Source organism: Lachnellula hyalina (genome assembly GCF_007821495.1).
Source record: "Lachnellula hyalina strain CBS 185.66 chromosome Unknown contig00021, whole genome shotgun sequence".
NCBI lineage: Eukaryota > Fungi > Ascomycota > Leotiomycetes > Helotiales > Lachnaceae > Lachnellula > Lachnellula hyalina.
In genome coordinates, this window is record NW_022157135.1 from 263133 (window position 1) to 278784 (window position 15652).

The 15652-nt window shown below is 46.2% G+C and overlaps 3 protein-coding genes across 3 annotated transcripts; 2 read left to right on the forward strand and 1 right to left on the reverse strand.

The window, feature by feature from the left end:
- Positions 1-34: 34 nt before the first annotated feature.
- LHYA1_G002723 (uncharacterized protein) lies at positions 35-2019 on the forward strand (the record flags this gene model as incomplete). Its single annotated transcript, XM_031147698.1, has 2 exons — positions 35-687; positions 744-2019. The coding sequence occupies 2 exons, from the start codon at positions 35-37 to the stop codon at positions 2017-2019; spliced, it is 1929 nt and encodes a 642-aa protein (XP_031007984.1).
- A 7326-nt stretch (positions 2020-9345) lies between these two features.
- On the reverse strand, positions 9346-11322 carry LAC12_8 (Lactose permease; the record flags this gene model as incomplete). Its single annotated transcript, XM_031147699.1, has 6 exons — positions 9346-9459; positions 9524-9660; positions 9710-10150; positions 10200-10588; positions 10639-11180; positions 11242-11322. The coding sequence occupies 6 exons, from the start codon at positions 11320-11322 to the stop codon at positions 9346-9348; spliced, it is 1704 nt and encodes a 567-aa protein (XP_031007989.1).
- A 2555-nt stretch (positions 11323-13877) lies between these two features.
- Positions 13878-14924, forward strand: LHYA1_G002725 (uncharacterized protein; the record flags this gene model as incomplete). Its single annotated transcript, XM_031147700.1, is given in 2 exon segments — positions 13878-13882; positions 13898-14924. 2 exon segments carry the CDS (start codon positions 13878-13880, stop codon positions 14922-14924), a joined length of 1032 nt encoding a protein of 343 aa, XP_031007988.1.
- Positions 14925-15652: the final 728 nt, after the last annotated feature.

The window sequence follows — 15652 nt, forward strand, 5'->3', positions numbered from 1 at the left end:
GCATCGCATTCGCATTCGCATTTGTATGAACAACATGGCCGAACAGATGGGTACCCCTGGATCCAACGCCGACACCTCAATCAACGGCAGCAAGGCCGGCAAAGACAAAGCATGTCCCTTCTGTCGCCAGCAATTTACATCGTCCTCCCTCGGCCGCCATCTCGATCTCTATATCAAGGACAAGAACCCCAAACCGCCGGACGGACTACATGATGTCGACGAGATCAGGAAGCTGCGAGGGGGCATCACAAGGAGGCAGCCGAGGAATTCGACGTCTAAGAGGGAGGGCTCTACACCAGCGGGCACGCCCAGTGCGCATGATAGGAGGAGTCCTAGGCCAGGGTCTGCCTCGGGAAACCCTTCACCAAGGAGAGATGATAATGCATCTTCCGATCGACTGGCTTACCACGGGAAGCCGGCCTATACGATAAACCAACCTACGTGGGAGGCAACAGGGGTCATGAATGTCATTCCGCCAAGTAGAAATGGTGATTCGGTGCGGAGCTGGGATGGTGGTGACGAGAGGGATGCGGGCAGAAAGGTGGAACATAGGGCTCGGTCTGTTAGCAAGCAGATGCTGGCAAAGACAACCTTTGAGCAAAAGCAGAAGATGATAGAGGCTTTGGATAATGCGAAAGCAGCAGAACTGGCGCTGCGGGAATTGTTGGGGTCAATTAGAGCTGCAAAGTAAGTATCTTAGCCCCTTTACCCCTTCACCTGAACTGTGAGACTAATAGGTATAGAAAAAACATCGAGGGCCCTACAATATTCGACTACGACCCCTTGTCTCTCGATTTCCCTGCTCTCTGTCTACACTGTCTACCTCCCCCACCTACGTTATATCAATCAACGCCCCTCCCTAACTCTTCATCATGGTCCATTCTCCCTCCAGATGATCACCAATACCAAGCCCTCCGCTCCCACTTCTCCTCCGAATTCCACCGTTGGCGAGTCTCCTGCGCAATAGCAAACACAATGCAAGCAGACGACCTCTCCTACCCGCCTCCCCCTCATCTCTTCGCAGGCGTCGACGATCCCGCAGAAATGGCCCAACGCGCCGAAGCCTCCGCCTCAGACCTAGAATCCCGCATCTCAGAACACCTGCACAGCGCCTTTGCGCATTGGAACGGTCTATCAGCGCAGAAAAGACAGGAGATGTGGATGCTAGAAGTCGCGCGCAGCGTAGGCAAAAAGAGTCAAGATATAGAGAAGCTAAAGAAGGAAAAGGAATTTATACTACAGGAAGCGACGCACTTGAAACAGCAGGTTGATGAGCTGAGTCGATTGCAGCAGCCAAGGGAGTTTAGGCTGGTGAGTCCCAGGACAGTAGGGCTATCGGGGGAGTTAATGACAGAGATCGGGGAGCTGGGTACCAAGTATGAAGGGCGCGGCGTGGGGTTCGATCTTATGGATAGACATGTGCATTTGGATACTGCTATTGAGCGGGCGGTAGGGAGGTGGAAGAATGTGATTAAGTCGACGAGGGGTAGCGGTGGCAATGGAAATGGGGGAATGGCTTCACAGCGGTCGTTGAGCGGAGAGAGTACTCCCCCGACTACCACTACTCCTCTCACGAACCAGCACCCACAACTTCCACAGCACCAAAGTCAGCAAGGGCAGCAAACGCATCAGCGTATTGCTCCCGCTCCACAACAGCAGCAGCAAATGCAAAACCACAACCGCCTCCATAACCACCAACAGCAACATTCACCAAACCAACTCTCCAACAATACTCGAAATCAAGCTCAAAGCCAACACCACACTTACAACCAACAACCGCAACAAAATCACAACCCGCCACAGATGCAAAACGGTATGGACAGCGATCAAGACGCCGATGGAGACGTAGACGCAGACGCCGATGCAGACATGGACGACGATGAATCGTTTGTGGAAATGGATGCACCGGCTGCGAAATACAGGCTCTCGAATGGAACAGGCGTGGGTGCTAGGAGTAGTAATATGGAAGGACTGGAGCATGCGCAGGTTGTGCAGGGGTATGTGAGGATTGGCGCTTGATATATGGTATAACGTGTATGATTTGATTGGGCCTTTACATGGGAGAGGAAGGGAGGGAGGGGGAAGGATGCAGGGCACATGAACCAAAGTTGGTGTGAGATGCGATCGGATCAACGCGCAAAGGGACTTTAAATGGACGGATAGATGGATTTGTAATTGTGCGTTAGGTAGCAGGAGTGGAAGGGGTTTGCTTTTAAGGGGGAGTTTGGTGTTAATGGGAAGTAAAAGAGCGAGCGAATGAACAGAGTTAAAGCATTATTATGCTAATATAGGAAGTAGAGAGGTGGGTCGGTGGATGGACATAATAAGATAAGATACTAGGAATTAATATCTATTTTACTACTACACTACCTTCACCTCTTTACGTATGCATCTCTTTACCTGCTATTCTTGATATCTTCACATTAAGGTATACTAGAGATATACTATTTTTATATGGAAACTACTATTATGCATATACCATATCCTCTATCCTCTATCCCTAGAGACTTAAAAAGCGTTATAAATCGTATATAAAAACACATATAGCACCGGCAGAGTGGAAGCAATTATATATGTTTCAGACAAGGAAAGGTCTCTTGGTCGGGATAGGTTTGCACGTGCATGGTCACATGATACTAACGTGGATGACTAAACGATGCAGAGCCTCCTCGCCTTATCATTACACTTAGAAACAAACCACCAAAGACAGCGAAAGCAACTAATATAAGTCAAGTTACTAAGACAGCAAAGTGCACTATGTAATACCCATACTCTTAGACTGAACTAGCTTATATGATACATGCATTTATTGAAGTTCAAGTTTTAATGTATATCTATAATATATATCAAGTAGAGGGACGAGCAAAGTGAAGGTAGGTAGGAAAGAAAAAAGCGCGTAACTTCTAGAATGTTATATAGACTTTTCTATAAGAGAGCCGCTAATATGAAAAGCGGCACTTGCCATATTAAAAATTCTCCAAGCGTGCTGATTGGTTGAGAGAGAGGTGGCGCTAATACTATTGAGGATATAAAACACTCCTTTTGAGTTTGGGTATGGATTTACGTGAAAAGCCCCCGTCTGATGAAACGCTTGGGATCGATAGAGGCAGGTGTGATTGATGTCCCGTATGCTATTTATGGATTCCGTTCACATTTCAGCCGCATCAATCAACTGGCTAGTAGACTTACCCTTCCGTCGTTCTTGGAATAGCCAGCGCATCGGACTGTGAAACACATCTGCACGCATCCTACGGCCCTACGAGGTAAGTATGATGGTTGAGCCGCAAATATACTTAGATGTTGCATCTATCTTCTAGATTCAGGCGGGCTGTACTATAACCATAACTTCAAATCCCGGCCCTGAAATTCTGATGTGTACACGTAGAATATACGTCTGGTTAGAAGCACTATAGTACTTCAACATATACATACTAAGTCTATACGCACTTCCTATATATCGATTAAGAAAAATCTTTAGACTTCAGATAGATAGACGGATGGCGCTTAACTCACTTTCCCTGATCAGCAATTCAAGCTTACATGCAACATCACCCATAAAAGCTAAAACAACCCTCCTTCCTTCCTTCTCGCCTCCGCACCCATCCATACACTTCTTCTCGCTTATCTAGGTAGCGGGATGGACAGTAAGCTACGTTGACGCATGCAGCCTCGATCCTGTAGGATCGGGATCGGGATCGTTTCCTTGACCGAGTGGGGCGACCGTGCGGAATGACATGGCATGGCATGCATATGTGTAGTAAATCAGATGGTTGTGGGAAGGAATGCTAGTTCCCTGAAACTTGAGGCTGGGTTGGGATATAAAGTTGTTGATGCGCGAGTTGAGTTCAGGCGTTAGGCTATTGGCCAATATTCCCCACTGCTGTACTATACGTATTGGGCTTTTTTCAGACCCAATGTGATCGATCGACCTCTCAGCCTCGACTACGGAATTTTCAGCTAATTAAGCCATTACCTTAATTACCACCTATCCGAAATATTAATTGTCCTCTTGAAGCAGAAATTACTTTCCTTTCAACATCAAATTCTTTTATATTTCAGTTGAAATGAAATATATATATGAAGATATAAAGTCTTAATAAACCTTACTTAAAGGTACTTGAAATATCATATACTCACCTGTACACAAATTTTACTGAAATTAACTTAATATATATTTTTTCTTTTTCTCTATCGATTCGTTTTGCGGCCTTCCCTACAAAAGGACGGTAAATTATGAGGCCTTAAGCTCTTTATTGTATTTCCCTATGCCGGACATAGAAAGCGGCATTTACTTATTCTCATCGGGGTTTAATAATGTCCTATGCTACCTGGCACATTAGAATTGTGTGCCGCTATTTTTCTGTCTAGACCAATCGGTAGGTTGAATTCGTTTGTGATTTCAGTAACTATAGCTAAGTGGTTGTGACAAGTGAGTCTCTCATCTTGAAGCATGATTTATTCATGGAGGCACCGAACAAAAATCAAATTGATGGAATGATATGTATACGATACTCGCATGACTGATTCCAGCAACAGGCCAGCTGAACACTAAGCATCTTCAGCCCAAAGTCTATAATCAACACATCCATTCGGGCCATCCACATGAAGCACCCCGCCATTCTTCTTAGTAGTAGTATCAGTATCACAGCCGTCGACCAGTTGACTAAAGATATCCGTGCAATCCGTTCCCGAAGGCATATCAAACTTCTGTACCTCCTTGCACCCCGTCTGATCATACGAGAACGCCACATTTAACCAGAGGTCTACACTTGCATGTTGTTTCGCTGTGATATCCTTTGGCCACCAACCCAATCCAGAGCCCACATTAGTTGAATACGCGAATGCGCCGCTGTTATCAAACCAGAATCTGTCACCCGCGTACCCGGTGATGTTGTTTGACGTCTGGGTTGGATCTGAGGTGTATGTGGGTCTATCGCTACCACACAAGTGGTCTAATGCGAATATTCTGTAAGATGGTTAGTGTTGTGCTATGTGGGAGGTGAGAAATTGAGGGGGGAGGGAGGTTGGATCTTACGCCAAAGTACGGTCGAACGATACGCGTCCCATGCCATTCCAATCAGTACCCCCTAAGCCATTACAGGTGAGCGGGTCAGCTGTCGCTGTCGCTGTTGCTTTCGCTGTCGATGTCTCTGTCAATTTCGCAGAAGTAGTGGTAGTGGTTGGATTAATGATCGAGGAGGAGCTGCTAGTATGTGAGGCAGAAGTAGACTTGATTGTTGGAGTAATAGTCGATGAGGTGTTGCTAGTATCTGAGGTAGTATTGGGACGAGATGAGCCTGTGGAAACTTCGGTTATTGTACCAAATGATACAGTTGGAACACCTGAAATCTCGCCGTTGGGACATGCGGCATCATCGTCGGCTGCTGCTCTCTTTCTGTTTTTTGTCCACGGAACTGGTCCACTTGGAGTAGACTGTTTTTCGTTCCAGATAGATGGAGGGCCATTGAACCGCGACCACATTATAGACGTGATAAAGCCTTTCACTTTCCCAGGAGCGCCTTGCCCTTGAAGATCCGGATTTATCGACATGTAATAAGCAATAAGACCAGTAACAGTAGGCGCCGCGAAGGATGTGCCCTCTTTTCGCACCATTTTGTTACCTTGTCCGTCAGCGCATAAAATACCTACGCCATCAAATACTGAACCAGGAGCACTGGTAGTAAGAAGAGGACCACCCTGCGTATAATCTGTCTCGTTTCCATATATATCAACTGCGCCAACGACAATTAGATTTGAGAAGTCGTTGATACTTGCAAATAATGCAGGAACCTGATCGATAACAGGCGATATTGCCTACGTACGATGATTACTTAGCATACTGAACCAGCTGCAGGTTTAGATCTAGGAGGGAGGATATCTTACCTTTTCGTTGCCAGATGCTGCAACAACTACTATGTCGTTATCCACCAGGATATTCCTCAGGGCTGTCAAATATGCTTTGAGACTCTCTCTAGTCCCTTCACTACCACCAAATGACATATTTAATATGGCCTTCCCCTGCAAGTTTCTCTTCTTAACATCCGCCACAACAAGTGATAAATTCTTAAGGATTGAAGAACGTAATATTGAAGAATTACGATTGTACCCATGTTGTCGTACCACAATTTGAGCGTATTTTGCGATTCCAACAGACCGTCCAGAAATTTTTGATATTACACAAGAGCCGTGACCACTGATATCAGCCTTGGTTCGCGGTTGTGATGTTAACTTCTGCCAAATAGATTTCGTGGGCATTAGCCACCTGTAGGAGGCGCCTGAAGACCCGGAAAGGATTTCGGAATTTTCTGAATTCAGTCCAGAATCTATGACATATACTGTAATGGCTTTGCCAGTAGTTTTAGTATACCGCTCATCATATACATAGTCTGCTGTGTCTAGATTAGATCTATAAGGGTCTTTTGGCTGTGATACAAATCTTAGCTCAGGTTCTGCTGGCTCCTGGAAGATATCTCGTTTCCTAAGTTCGGTGTTGTTTTGAGTGTTGCAATCTGGAGTTGATATTTCGATATTTGAAGGATCAGGATCAAAACTCGTATCAAGTTCGACAGTTTTGATCTAAGAGAAATATAAGCTAAATAGAAGATAAAGTAAGTGCAAATTGGAATGAATAATCTTACCGCTGAATTCATATCAGTAAGACTACTAGCTGTTTTTTGATCCATTAATCCTATGAATACACTACTTGTGTCATTTAAGGCTATTTCGTCGCTATTGTCTGTTCCGAGTGCATTTAGTGTATCTGCGATACTATCAAGCTGCTCTCTGCTTGCGCCATCGATAGGATACACCAAGTAACCTTCCGTAGGCGTGCTGTCTGCAGTGCTTGTCGTCGAAGATGCGCTAACTGAAGCCAAACAGCCGGTGACAGTTGAGCATGATAGTGTAACAGTAGATGTGGTTACAGTTGTTGCACCTGTCGGTGTGAAGACAGACAATGAAGTATCGCAGGCGCTTTTCGTCTGTGTCGAGCAGGAGCTGCTGGAGCCAGATGTCCTAGTCATAGAATGCGTGCTTATTGAATCCGTTGGGTCAGCAGTCCCGGTGGTGGGATCCGTATTCTCTGGGTCAGTTGGATTGTCAGGAGCAGGTTGGGGACCTCCTGCAGGAGGCGCACCATCAACCCCGCCTTCAGTTGGGGGGTTCCATCCACAGCAAAGACCCCAACTATCACTGCTACCCCTTTCTGAAGCGCAGAATAGTGGGACAATGCAGCCCTTGCTAGTGTCGCAGAGCGGGCCTGTACACATCCAGGCAGCAGTAGGCTTGATGCTACCGGAACTGGTATGAGTAGAAATGTACGTAACAGGGGACGTTGTGCCGGACTTTGACACCTGAACAACAATGATAGGAATCACAGCTGTTGTTGAGTTCTGAGCGGTCTCAATCACACCTGTGCTGCCTGCGCGCGATACCGTACTTAAACTTGCTCTACTTGTGATTGAGCTGGCAAAAGATGAACTAGAAGACCTAGACGAGATCCTCCCGGTCGACGAATTCAGGTTAGATGGTGGTGTAGCATTAGAAAATATCGATGAGCCCAGGGTAGACGAAGCTGTTTGGGACGCTCCTGTATCACTGGCAGTTCGATTTGAGGAATTCATGGCGGATAGAGCGTGTATAGATGGTGTTGAACTTGTTTTTGTGTTTGACCCCGTCCCTGTCTTGAAGATTTCCATAGATCCGTTCGTGCTGGATACTGAACGGGTCGAAGTGTTCCAAGTAGAAGTAGAGGATATTGGGAAGAATACCGTCGAGTGATCCAAAACAACGCCAGAGCTTTCCAACGAGACTACATCAGTACCGATCGTGTATGCCCGTCCTTTCGAGATGGTCACGGGTTTTGACAGCGGTTGCGAAATCACAAAGCCCGTGGCATTAGACTGATCCAACGTGACGGTTGCATTGTTGATAGTCAAGGTGATGTTGCTATGACTGGAAGAATTAACTCCTCCCACATCGTGCATTCGAGGACCTAGAAGCCGGCTGTGACAGGTAAAGAAAAGGCCGAAAAAGGCAAGAGTGCCAATACGCTTCATGGTCAAACGAAGTGAATCTAAGAGCTTCACAGTCAATAGAAAGAGAGAGATGAAAGTATCAGAATTATTTGAGGAGTCTGAAGAGCCGAGCTATTGAGAAATCCAAAGAAAGCAAAACATAGATAAATAGTCAAAACCCAAAAAGAGGAAAGCCTAGAACAGCATAGAGATATTGATGCGATAAAGTTCTGCTTGCTATTAATATCCCAAAACCGACCTAAGAGTATGAATCCCATTGTTGATATAATGCCAATCCTTGGAGACAGACTAAATACCATTTGTATACGTACAAGATTCGATCCCCAGGCATGATGTCCCACCTTCAGGATCTCTTTAGAGATTCGCTTATCTCAATTCAATGCAATATATGGAAAGTGTGGGAACCAGATTATTTAAGAAATCCAGACCCTGATAATCTCCTAGTTACTCCCCCCCTTAATAAAGGTTAATGATCCTTCGCCCCATCGTGTACAGCGAATGATATCACTACGTCCAGAGCCAAGTGGGACCTTATAAGGACTTTACAAGTACCTTGCGTGCTATGAATAGTAGGCCACTTACTAGGATATCTAGCCATTCAATTCTATGGGATTCTACGTTCTAGGGAGATTTTACGTGATTTAACCTTTATTAAGGGGGAGGGGAGGAGAGTAGAAAAACAGGCTCGATAAATAGTCGCTTCCTTCCTAGCTCCCCTCGGTCACAAGCGGCGTAAGCGCAAGCCATCGTCCCACCCTATCATATTATCTCCACAAGGATTCATATCCCTGCCATCCAGTAGCACGGCCCTTCTAGAATCCATTCAAATTGTTCGATCGACGTTGGGAATGTCTATAGGCCTTACGAAAAATTCATACTTGCCAAGGTGGGAGTGAGTATGCAGGAATTGGCAAAGACGTGGTGAAAATGGGGTGAGATCTGCAGTACCCATTTATTTGCCGAATCGGCTGTAGGATCTTTTCATAATTCTAGCAGCGGCTTCGCCGAGCCATACTAGGATGCGATATAAAATCTGTCAAGGTGTATAAAAAGGGAATAGGAGCAATCACTAGCCACTTATAAAGTTTCTCAGTTGATGATATTTAAATATCTAGATCTAAAAGCTAATTAGAACGAAAGTTTTTCGCCTTTTCATTGACATGCCCCTTTCCCGTTTCAATCTCGCCCCAGGTAATTGAGGATCCAAGTCTGTAAAAGCCCACCTTCTCTAAACGGGGGTTTGTCGAGGGTAATTTATATCGAGGCAACAGAGGAAGACGGATAGAAATATTAAGGTAGGTAGTATAGATCAAACTTCCTTGATGTTGACCACGTCGCCATAGGCATCGAGACCAAGTCGTTTCCTCTGTATAGATTTCTTGACTGGATTTTTCGAGTTGAATATTTCGTCTAACTCCTCGAGCTGAATGAAGGCAGTTCTTTAGTATCCATTTTTCATAAGAAAGGGGGATGAGAGAAGTTCTTACTGTTCGATTCTTAGTTTCTGGGATGAAGAAATAGACTACGGTGGCTTGGATACCGCACCAGATGGTAAAAATGATGTAAGTATGCCATCCGATCTTCTGAAGTGACACGGGCCACGCGAATTGGTTCAACATTCCAGCTGTTTTCGAATTAGAGGAGAGTCTGTGCCGGTGGGGAGTGTGACTTACCAGCAGCAACTGCGAAACCAGAGAATCCCATACCCTTTGCCCTCATCTCAAAGGACAAGACTTCGACGGGATACAAAGCTTGAAGTGGAGTAAAACCAACAGAGTAGACTGCTCCAAAGATGAAGATGAAAGCTAGGGAGGCGGCTCCAGCTGTTTTGTTCGTGCCGTATACCTTGATAGTTGGGTCGGCGTTTGGATCCAGTGGGGGGATTGATTTTGTGTAAATCGCGGTCGAGATCGTGACCGCAAGCCAAACAACACAGCAACCAATGTTTGAAAAGAGGAGTAAAGGCCGGCGGCCAACACGGTCGACCAAGTTTGCACCCAGTAAAGCAAAAAGGAATTGTTGGCAGGCGTTGATTAGAGTGATGTTTGCTTGGCCGACGTTGCTATGAATACCTACAGTGTCCAAGACTTTGCCGAGGAAATACGATAGCACGGCTAACGTCATTAGTACAGTTCGGGTTACAACTCATAGGGTTCGACATACAATTGCCTGCCCATTGACCAAAGATTGTGATGCAGACGTTGCAGAAAAGGCGATAGCAAGTTGACCTGTTTTTGAACAGCGCTCGATAATCCCACCATCGTTTATCGGCACCATCCATCTCGAGAAGTTCCTCGTATTCATTCAGTTGAAGGGTGACCCACTCGCTCTCTGGGTTGCCCTCGCCATGGTACTTGGTGAGCATAGCCTTAGCTTGGGCTTTCTTGTTGTTGACATACAGCCACCTGGGAGATTCGGGAAGGAAATAAGCCAGGAGGAAGATAAAACTTGAGAACATGAGTTGAATCCAGATCACCAGGCGCCAAGATAAGTTTCCGCCTGCATTGAGGCCTCCGCGCGCGACTCCAGAAGCGATAATAGCTCCAGTGAACCTGATACTAGATAAGTACAAGGATTCATAGATATATCGAGCGTTGCTTACCAAAAGCAGTTGAAAACGGCCGTCACAAGACCACGATAGGCCGGATGTGAAACCTCAACAACATACATGGGGCCAGCTGCCGAAGCAATGTTGACCCCAAAACCCAATAGAAAGCGACCTCCCATAAACTGTTTCGTCCCATTGGCTTGAGTCGCCACTCCCTGGATGATTGTTCCGAGAATAACCAAGAAACACCCGAGCCACATTCCAAATCTCCGTCCATAGGCGTCGGCGGCAGGCCCAACGAAGGGCAAAGAGACAACACCGCCAATCTGGTACATGGCAGTAACAAGTCCAGCCCAAATACCCGCATTTTCGCCATGATAGTATTCCAAGAACCAATGGTTTTCCAACAGGTTATTAATTAGGGACCCATCGTATCCGTTCATCGTCGCGCAGAAAAAGCCGATGAAGCAGGCCGTGTAGAGTTGCATTGTCGCAAAGGTAAATGGCTTTGGAGGCTCCTTGAGCATCGCCTCGTTAAACGCTTCGTTTCCGTTGATAATTTTGATCTCGACCTCGTCATGTTTCTCGGGATATTTCTAAGTTATGTTAGCCCGATGAAAGACAAATACACGGTCGAGGGGAAAGAGATATTTCTACCTCATCATGCCCTGCCGGCGGCCAGTCATTGATCACTTCCTGAGGCTCATGGTGACGGTGCGCTGAACTATGGTCAGACATCTTGATAGTGAAAGTATTCAAGCTACAATTCCGACCTTGCCAATTACTGGTAGTCTAAAAAGAATGTGATATCTGGAGAATTTGGTGCGTAGGCAAGTCTTTATGTATGGTACGCATGTAAGATTGACCCTGTTCATAACACTTTTCCTCGAAACTATTCCAACAACGTATAGCCGAACCGCGAGCGACGTCTGGCAAGACTTTCTCCTCATCTCCACTATCCCCGGACTTTCGGCCAGCATCCCCATCTAGGACCTCCTACCAACAGCATAAGCTCCCATAGCAAGCTCTTGGGTACGGATTGGGAATTGACGAATGGCTTTTAGCCGGCTAGTGACTGCCAAGACCGTGCTGGAGACTGTGCAACAAACGACAAGGGGCCCCGGATGCCAACCGAAAATATATGCAGTATATGCTGATATATATTGAGTGGCGTTGTTTTCTTTTGAATTTGCCTCTTTTCGGTGGTGTTTCCGAGCGGAGGGTAAGGCCCGGAAACCGAAACGAGTACGTGGCCCTGAGGCCAATCCTGCACACTTGAATAGATTCCCCTATCTAGATGAAAAGAAGCCATGGGCCCACCTGGACTCTTCTGAATTCTTTGGCTCTGGAACCATGGATCCCTTCCCTCGGGAGGGTTGTGGGTCTGGGGACCCCGTACCCCGCGTTACATGGTTCTGGGTAAAGTCGGTCTTAGTTCCGTCGTATGTCCTTTTTCGGCCAACAGAAACATTTCTACACCACGCAACGGGAAATGGTCCGAGGTAGTTTAGAACCATATATGAGACGACACAATATGAGAGATCGTCCTTCAAGAGCATAAATCTCCTCCGTAGATGGTTCCCATATTCTCATGCCATTCTATTTCGCATATTTCTTCGTTAATCATCAGTCGGGACTTCATCGAATCAAGTGCAAAAACTGTACCTTAAGGACAACCGATTAATGATCCGGGTCGAAGTAGTTCAGCCTACCATTAATAATTGACCCGCTGACGTGGCTATTCGAACATCCTCTTGAGGGCTCTATTGCGTTCACTCATGTTTTGCAAACGAAGGAAACTCTTGCATCACGCTTTGTGTGCGGAGTAGAAGATAGGTATTATAATCGCGACACCATTAGAATTATAGGGATATTGATGTCTGATTGTCGCCTGAGAAGACCTGAGGACTGTTTTCTCGATAAGGTGCTGTTAGTGTCCGAGGATGGGCACTGTATGCCCATATTGTGCCAGTGCTAGTGCCAGTGCCAGGTAAATTATTCCTGCTGCGAAAGATAGACAAAACCATTTTGGAAAGTTGAAGAGGATGAATAGCGTTCAGTAACCCGTGGCTGGTTAGAGACACGGCTAGTTCGGAAATCGGAGTTCAGAATGGCACCACGTGACTGTGTTGCTTTCATCCGAAAGTTAATCTACTCGATTTCAACCTCCTCCTACAGTTTTCCAATCCTGAGAGCTTCACAGATACATTCTGCATTTGAGGCAAATAAAAGATGAATACAGGTCTTTTTGGTTTTTCACCTGTTTCAATATCACACAAACGCAGTTTGGCGCACGTAAAAATGTAGAATCCATTGCTTGCATCATGTCACCTGCTAAACAATTACCAACTTCCTCGCCGGTCATCAGTCTTCTATGTCTAGAAGTTTTACGTCTTCCCCTGAGCAGTAGTTCCTTCCCTCCTTTGCATTTCTTTGTACCGGAATCCGAGAGCCAACTTGGCCTGTATGAGTATTGGTGCAAATGATACTGCTCGTACCGGAGGTACACCACCGAGATTGAGGTATACTAGTACAAGCTTCGCATAAGGATAATAATAAAGCCTCAAGAGAAACTCTCCTCGTTGGATGTTTTGTTGTTTCCTGTGACCAGGGACTTACTCGTATCGCCCAGAAGTCTGAAACTGTGGGGCAACGGGGTGCTGTATATAACTGGTCTTAACCCTGGATTGACCCTCTTTATTCTATAGTGGAGCGTGAATGATTTGAGTTTCCCAAGGGCCCTGTTAACTTCCTTGTGGGGATCATTGTTGTAGCCAATAGACCCTTGTAGTTTCGGACTTCTAGGCGATGAGAATATTCCGTACTTGTGATTGGATTTGGAGATCTCACAGTTGAGATCTCACCGCCACGTGTCCACGTGGTGCTAAGAATACACTTCTGGGGCCAGTTTACAAGAAAGGTTAGACGGTCGTCCATCTTAGGAAAGCTATCTCTTGATCTTGTTTCGCCGTTAATCATCGGAAATTATGGGGTCAGCCTCAATTTCTTTCCTCGACTTCTTACTGCATTTAGCTGCGGCAACGCCGGCAACGCCGGCAACGCCTGCGAGTGATTCACAAAACAGTCAGTGCCATCATCTCTTTTGTCGCCGGCGAGTGAATGATGCACCAAACAGGGCGATCATCACCTTATCGTAACCCTCAATTATCTATCTTCTATTCACTTTCGTACTTTATAAAAGAAGTCCCTCCATCCTACAAGTAAGTAATCCTCATTCTGCATGCATCACTCTCTTTAAACCCGTTTCATCATTGCAACAACTTCGATTCGCCATGCAGTATCTAACTTTCAGCACTGTTGTTTCCTTTTTCACTATCATCTCACTTGCTGCCTGTACTGCGCAGCTGCCATTACCTTCTCAACTCGTTCATCAATTCCCAGCCGGCACCTATGTTGAGAACCTCCGAGCCCGTCAAAATGGCCAGCTACTTGTTACACTCGTAGCGCCCTCTCCAAATGTTTACCTCATCGACCCTGTTCTTTCTCCATTTGCTTCCACATCAAACTCCACTGCAACATTAGTGCACAGCTTTCCCACTGCCGGCTTACTCGGTATTACTGAAGTCCAACCCGATCAGTTCTACGTTGCCGGGGGCAATTTTTCCATCGCAACATCAGATCTGGGTGCTGGAACTTGGGGCGTCTGGTCTCTCGACCTTCGAAGCTATGATTCGATTCTAAACACCGGGGCGGTCGTCAAGGAAGTAGCTCCCCTTCCCAGCGCTGCATTCTTGAATGGAATGGACACTCTGGATGTCGCCGCAAATCTAATTGTGGTCGCGGACTCTGTGAAGGGGCAAATCTTGATGGTGGATGTGGAGACTGGAGATAGCAGTGTCCTGGTGAGCGATGCAGTGTTGGCTCCTCCAGCGGGTGCTTCGGGATTGGGAATCAACGGACTGAAAGTGCTCAAGAGGGGTGACACGATATATCTCTATTTCAGTACACAAGCTTCAGCACTTTTTGGTCGCATCCCAGTCTCTACATGCGCAAGTCATACCGTCGGGCCAGTGGAAATCCTGTCAAATGGCACAGTCATGGATGACTTTGTTCTAGATGAAGAAAGAGGTGTCGCTTTCATGTCGGGATTTGAGAATACCCTCCTTTCGATGCCTCTAGATGGAGGTGAGCTGACTACGCTCTTGGGCGGGCTTAACGAGACTGTTGTTGCGGGACCTACGAGTGCTACACTTGGAAGGGGACTTTTGGATAAAGATTCGGTGTATGTTACCACCAACGGAGGACTTCTAGCACCTATCAACGGAACCTTCATTGAAGGAGGTCAGGTTGTGTCTGTTGACATATCTGGTTATTGTTGAGAGGTGCTTGAGCTTCTAGACTCTAAATCTTGGTTCCATCGATCGCCTTCGGACTCTCAAATTCTCCGCACCTATTGTGGTCAGTGCGATGTCGAATTTCGCTTTCAACCTCCGGTCGATCACGTTCCAAATACGCACTATTTTCTCCGTGACTGGGGCTGCTTTCTGGGGTGTCTAGCTCCACTCCGCTTTGGTTCTTCATCTTGCCTGTAACTACGCTTTGAACACATAAGAATAATAAATATTTTTCTTCTGCTACAGTGTGCGAATTAAAGACTATGTAGCACATCTCGATCGTTTCTACCTAAGCCAAGGATGCGTTAATAGGTACATTACTTCCTCCGATTTCTCCACCTCGTATTTTCCTTTCTCGTTTATGCTCACTTCCTTCATTTCCCTCACGTCCGCACCATCCGCACTTCCCGAAGTCTCCACTGTGTCCATGGCCTTAGGACGTGTCTTCAGACTGAATATCTGTTATAGACTTTGTCGAGTCGAATCTTTATTTCTTTCTTCCTCTTTGATACGCCTTCTTTTACCGAACTTTCCTTTCACTCGTATTAATTTATGTAGTGCCTGGATTTCACATGTCTCCTTTCACTGCTATCTAAATCTGAATGTCAACTGCTCATTCTGCTCCCTTGCGCTCGCTCGATGCAACTTTCCGTTCTCGCTTTCTTGGTTAGACGTCCTTGTGGTTATGATGTAACTTTGGACTCGCTTCCTTG